Consider the following 6,834-nt stretch of genomic DNA (forward strand, 5'->3'; position numbering starts at 1 on the left):
ACTTCTGGGAATCCCTTTGTTTCTGTGTGTTGTGTACATCTGCGAGACACAAATCTTGCCCACGCCCCATCCTATATGTTCTCTCGCAGCCTATGGAATTTACCCACAATGCCTCAGCAGAGAAAACAAGAAGAGATGATTGCGGTAACTTTAACCCTATGATGAATGAGTATTGTCCCCGCGCTGTTAAAGCAGGCCGGTCCTGCTCTTAAAAAGCCTGAATAAACATCGCTTTGTTTAACTTGGAAACCCCATTTGACAGTTAATAATCTGGTAGTGAGGCCCGGCATTGTTGGATCATAGACTCCCTTACAATAGATTACGGCGAAGTGGAGCCCATCCAGCCGATATTGACTCAGTGAGGTAAGAGAGAGAAACAAACAAGCAAAGTAACACACAGGACAAATGCTTCACTTTTGTAAAAATAGTGCTCTTTAATATAAATTATTGAAATATTTTAGAAATATAAATATGTGCAACGTTCCTTTTTCATTTATTTTTTTTTTGTAATGCTTTGTCATTTCAGATATTACAGCTTGTATTCTGCCAGACTAGTGGCCAGCCTTTTATGAGAGAGTCTTTATAAAAGACAAATGATTCACATACACGTGTGGTCCACTGCTGCTGCAACACATGTAACAACTTGGTTTTTATGTGAGAGAACAAGACTCGGATTTGACCTCGAAATGTGTCTCACTTGTTGCGTTTCCGTTGATGAATTTTTTATGCAAATTTTAAAGCATTAGAAAAGCTGTTTAGAAAACTTCCTCATTTGAGCAAAAAAAAAAAAAGCTGTTGCTTGAGATGTTTTTCGCTTCCGTTGTGATGTGGGATATTGTAGCCTACAACACCAACTTCTGATGATGCTACACAAGCCAATTGACGGGAACAAGTTTGCTTAAAACTCGCGACACAGTTGAACGGAAACACAGCGGTATATTTCAGTGCTCCTGTCTCAAGTGGCCACATGAGATCACAAAGTGTTTCAGACTGTGAAAAGGCTACCACTCCAATATGGATCACAGGTAAGTATGAGCACTGGAACAAACACAGAAACAAACTTCGATTCAAATCCAAGTCTTGTACTTTGTTTACAAAAAGGCGTTTTGTTTGAAAGAATCACTGTGAGGAAGTCTTGTGTTCCCTTGACATTCAGACAGACAAAGCTCCTGCTTCAGAGGTAACGACGGAGAACAGGTGGGGTGAGAAACCATTCTAAAGTTACAGAGGATTAAACAGTCCACACAACAGTTAATGTCCGCTCCTCGCTCTTTGATGAGCCGTGTCGTAATGCCTCATTTCCACTGTTTGGTACGACTCGACTCGCCTCGCTCAGAACTGTCCTTTGATTTTACAATTGGAAAGAGGAGCACACCTGGCACCTGGTACTTTCTTTGGTATCAGCCACATTGACCAACTCTAACCACTGACTGAATCACTGTGGCTGCTTCACCGTGTAAGAGCTTAAATACACATTCCCTGCACTCACATTTTAATTCCTAACCGAACTTAGTAACTAAATTAAAATGAATAACTTAGTGGCTTTGACACTCAGCTAAAAGCTCAGCCTCGCCAGAGAGCAGATACTAACTTTAGTGGTAAATTAAGTTAAGAAAGCACTGGTACTAGTTCCGAGCGAGTTGAGTGGAGGAGAGCTCAGATCGGGCTGTGTGGAAGAGCGGCGCTTGAAAAGCGAGAGGGAGAGAGAGCAGACGGACACACCAAGACGGGGAGAAAAAAAACACTGAGATGATAATGTAAGAAGAAAATCACTGTGAGAGGGTTAAAAAAACAGAGTTAAGACTCAGAACTGAGGCTTCTTCAGCACGCCTGGCTTTATATTTACAGGAGCAGTGTCCTGTTGAGCCCGATCATTTCCTCTAAGTCTGAGACATCAATCACGTCAATGTTTTTGTTTAGCTGTATACCAGTATGTCTCCTCCCACTACTCCCCTCCCCTAGCCCCCTCCCCACTTCTTTAGTTTCCTATTAACTAATCCCATTTCCCGCTCTTCTTCTCTCTCCTTATTTCAACCCCTCTCCTCATCCTCTCTCCCCCTTTTTCTCTAGGATCTTCATTGTCATTCCCCCGAGGAGTTTTACAGTGTCGCTGACATTTTTCCAGCCTCTCTGGATAAAAATAAGTTCTGATGTTTTGTTTGGTCCTGCGCCAAGGCTTTTGTCTCAGTAACAGGCTTTTGTCTCGGCAACAGCAGCCTGTTTTTTGTCATTGTCAAAGCGAACATGCAACTCAAAAAAAAAAAAAAGAGTGGGCAGGGAGTGGGTAATGGAGGAGAACCGAGACACAAACAGAAAAAGGACAAGATGCTTTGTCAGGCTTTTTTCCACACTTTTGTTCCCACGCTAACAAAACCTACATGTGGGCCTGTACCTGTTTGTGTGTGCGTGTGTGTGCACAGAGCTCGCGTGCATGATCACCCCGCTCCCCCTCTATGAGGCAACATTTGCAGGAAGCAGCAATGGAAATGTGTGTGCCACCACAACACACAAATACACACACACACTCAGACAAACAAATACACTACGTTCTCTGCTTTGTGTCCCTCGTTTGGACTTTGCCTTTTCTCTGTAACTCCTCCATCATTCACCCCCCTCCCTCTTTCTTTTTCTTTTCCTTCTTTCTTTCTGTCCAGTGATCCACTGTGTTGTAAATGTCTGGCTGTCACAGGAGAGGAGACGTTTCTTCTAAAGCACGTTAAACCAGGAGGGAACTCCGGTCCCTTATTGATCATGTCGTTGCTGTCATCGTTAATATCTACCAATCGGGTTAATCTTCTACGAGGCTCTGCTCTGCGTCTGATTCAGTCATAGGAAACATTCACCTTTGACCTCTGGCTTCTTCTGCCACTCACACTAGTGGTCCGTTTTTAGGAGGCAGGACGGACGAGGTAATCATTACCCGATGCTCATCCCAGACACCCCAGGTTGGTGGAGGACTCTAGGAAGAAGTTGTCCGTCAGTGTTGAACCAGATCAGCTGGTCACAATGAAAATCTGACCTCACACTGACCTCACGTTAGCATCTAAGACTAACTCTGGTCAGTATCTGTTGGCGCGCATCCTCACGTATGCACTGAGAACTGGTTTTGCGTTGCCCCTCAGGCACCTGGTCCGTGTATCGGAACTTCTGCAGTTCCTGTCAGTCATATCGGAGCGTCGTACTCCTCCAGGAAGTCTCTAAGTGTGTGTGGGAGCTGCTCCGCTCGCTCTGACACCCCCAGGCCTTGGTTGTTCAGGGTCCTCCTGCACATGTGCTGCAGGGATGAGAGAGAAGTTGAGAGGGGCCGGAGCAATTCCAAGGGAATCCTCTCTCCACCGGTGTGGATCAGATACACGCTGCGGCCCTTCATTTCTGCCTCCCCTGAGTTGCTCCCACATGCCCCTTCTCTGCTCCTTCCAGCCTCTGGGCCCTTCCCCATATAGTGCGCTATGAGTTTCAGCACGCAGTCAAACTGCGGGAGCTCTTGGGTGTTTTGGGGGTCTGGCTGTAAGAAAAAGCCGCCCCCCTCGCTGTGGATGCGTAGGTTCTTTGTACCTCGAGCCGTCTGGACAGAGAGGGTGAAGAAGTGGTGGTGGTCCGAGGAGTCACGTATCAGGAAGGTGCCTGGTGGTTCAGAGCGGAGCATGGAGCTGGCCTCGCGGCCCCCCACAGCCCCCCAGTAAAACCCACTCTCCTGCAGCTTACGCAAAGCACGCATCACCTGAAATACATAGAAAACACATATTAAAAATCATTATTACACAAATGATAAAAAGCGACTTCTTAAATCCCCGCTGTGACTCACCTGCTGGTAGTGTGCATGTGAGCTGAAGGGCTTGAAGTGATGGGGGGTAAAGTTTGACCCTTGAACCCTGCCCACCGCAGAGGTCACGCTGCTCATGGTGAGGGGGTTGCGTCCACTTGAGGCTACCATGGTGCCATGGCCCCCTGCCCGCTGGTCGCGAGGCAGGGGGCCCAGAACAGGAGTGTCGAGGTGGACAGGTGGGAGAGAGTTTAGGGTCGAGGGAGAGGAAAGAGAGGGGGAGAGGGGTGAGTGTGGCGGGGTCACACACCGGGTCCAGGGCCCCGGGGGAGAGGAGTCTGATGCATCCAGAGAGGGGCTGTGAGAGGGCACCTAAACACAGCTGGAGAGAGGAGGGAGCGCAAGTTATACACTGATGCACAAATGCAAAAGCAGGCTGCAGTGAGGCAGTACAGTCTCCTTCTAGACATTAATAAACATGGACACAAATAAACGACCACTCGAACAGTGGAGCTCTCAGTTTACCCCCATAAAATGCAGTTACGGCGACTGTGACAAATGCATAAAGCAAGACTGGGCAAAGCAGCAGGTTATATTTAGTTTACATGAATCTTAGCGTGCTGCTGCTGCACCGTGCAGCCAGACAGCAACTGGATCCTGATTGCTTTCAATTGTCTTCGATCGGGCGTACCGCAACAAGGGATTTCAGAAACGGGGTCACTGTGAAAGGGTCCGGCGCGATTTTTTTCTCCCCCTCTTTCACTAAATAACTCCTTTTTCCCTTCTCGGTGGCGACACAGAGGCCCCATTCTCCGGTTTCACTGTGACTAAAAAGGTGTCCCGTCTGGTCTGGTTTGCTCTGATGCTCTGTGGGAGAATTACAGTCACCGGACAGTGCGGGAAGCAGGAGGCGCCATAACGGTTCAGAACCGTTACAGAGCCGTTTGTGTACGAGTCGGTCCACTATTCATAATATTGCGAAATAATCCCAAAATTTTACACTTCGCCCGCACTGCACCAAGAGCCCGAGCAACTACATTACAACTGCTAGCTTGTATCTGCACTATAACCCTGGTGTTTCATGTCATTTTGTCCACTTGAACCGCTTTCAGACGTCTTTTCACAGCCTTTTAAACTTACCTTGCGGATATGTTCAGCCCCGCACCGCAGCCGTTCGTCGCCAAAGCAAAAGCTATGCAAACTACCCGAGAGTAGTGCTAGATGAATTATTAACTCAGGCATTAAAATCCAAACAAAAAAAGTATCCAGAAAGTGTGAGGGGTTTCTTTCCTGAGCGGAGGAATGTGGCGGCGTCGATATCTGCCGGAGAGACCCAGTGAGTCCGTGTGTGGGGAAGGTTACTGGAGGTTGTGACTAAAGCCGTAAGGCTCCGCCTCCTCCGTTCAGAGGTTCTTCCTGGAAATAAACTCACGCACGCGCACACGCAAAGAACAAACGCACGGGCTCGCGCTCTCTCTTGGCAGATTGCCAATAAATATCAGCGCGACCTTTGTTGGGCTGTTTCCTGGTATTGGTTGGTTCTTTTCTTGACAAGGTGAACAAATTAAAAGCTCCACATATGACACAATATATAACAACAATATATTTCATGATTATATGACTATTACAGAGTTTATTTAAAGATATATGCAGGATTCATCAAGAAAATCCCAATATAGCCTTAAAAATTATAACTTACAAGTCACTATATTATTATACATCACATCATTATTTTTGTTTGCAAATATTAATTCACATATTTATACAGGTTAGAAAATTTGGCAAAAGTGACCTACTTAAAATGACACTGGGGCACATAGTAAGATCAGCTTATTTGTTTGAAAAGAAAGAGTAAACATTTGTCTCTTTAAATGTAGTAATATTTCAATTGTGGCAATACTATATCATATGCCATTTTGTACACATCGATATGCAAATCAAGCAAGATTGAGATATGATCAACTTATGATCGCTACTGCTAACCTTGTTGGATATTTTGGCATGTGTATAATTTTTCTGATTTTGGATATACTATTGATATTGATATTTTTTTGCTATTTTCTTTAATTGTAGGCTACCTATTGTTATTTAAGTTCTATCTTGTCTTTATCTTACACTTACTTACTACCTCTGTAAATATACACTCTTCTCAGTTAATACTACAGCTTTTGAATGCCACTGTAATTAATCAGTTATTTTATTTTTTTATTTAAATAATAAATAACGTATTTTAGACTCTTGTGCTACTGATTTAACTTCTCCCAATGAGGATCAAAAAATTCAGCCTTACCTTAAGATGGTCATCATTTCCATTTTCAATTTTTTACTGCTCCACTGCAGATCTTAAACTGAAATACTCTGTTGCAAGCAGAAGTCCTGCATCCAGAGTCTTACTTAATTTAAAGTATGTGTTATTAGCAAAATGCAAAAGTATTGTGCAGAATGGCCCCTGTCAGTGTTAAATTGTCATATATTGTATTTTTTTTGGGGGGGGGGGGGGGGGTTATTATTACTTGTATATTAATGAGAAAGCAGTAAGTTCTATTAAGTACATTGTATACTGTTTGGTAGTTTTTTGCACACACATCACGATGCATTTAGAGTAACAATAGCTGTCCAATACAGTAGATGTAGCGCAGTAAAAGTACGCTCTTAAAAGTAGTGTAATAGACTTCAAAAAATTAGTAGAAAACGGAAATACTTAAGTAATAAACACTACAAGTACCTCAGACTTTTTATTCCTTGCTTCAAACTGGTTATGAACAAAAACAAACAATATCACTATAAACAATTTAACGTACCTTATGCTCTATGTGTGGGCGTCAGTAAAACGACTATGAAACAATAACAACAGCATACTACTACTATTACCTGTCTTAAAATAGACTCATTGTCATATAATAGTAAGCTTGAACTGGGTGGAGCAGCCCTGGCAGTCCAATTCCCATCACAGGGAAACACCTTTTAGCTTGAACCATAGACTGTACTAATGATTATACAGCCTTAATTTAATGGTTTAAACAAACACCTGCATTCACGTCACATTACTGAAAACATGTGCATACACCTTT

The 6,834-nt window shown here is 44.0% G+C and overlaps 1 protein-coding gene across 1 annotated transcript; it reads right to left on the bottom strand.

The window, feature by feature from the left end:
* Positions 1–420: 420 nt before the first annotated feature.
* socs3b (suppressor of cytokine signaling 3b) lies at positions 421–5,110 on the bottom strand. The gene is made up of 3 exons (XM_069664489.1): positions 4,904–5,110; positions 3,806–4,145; positions 421–3,721 (listed from the first exon to the last, which is right to left on the bottom strand). Exons 2-3 carry the CDS (start codon positions 3,932–3,934, stop codon positions 3,164–3,166), a joined length of 687 nt encoding a protein of 228 aa, XP_069520590.1. The 5' UTR covers positions 3,935–4,145; positions 4,904–5,110; the 3' UTR covers positions 421–3,163.
* Positions 5,111–6,834: the final 1,724 nt, after the last annotated feature.

This window comes from Semicossyphus pulcher, unplaced genomic scaffold, assembly GCF_022749685.1.
Source record: "Semicossyphus pulcher isolate SPU_LCO1_2020_fin unplaced genomic scaffold, fSemPul1.0.p SCAF_16, whole genome shotgun sequence".
Lineage (NCBI taxonomy): Eukaryota > Metazoa > Chordata > Actinopteri > Labriformes > Labridae > Semicossyphus > Semicossyphus pulcher.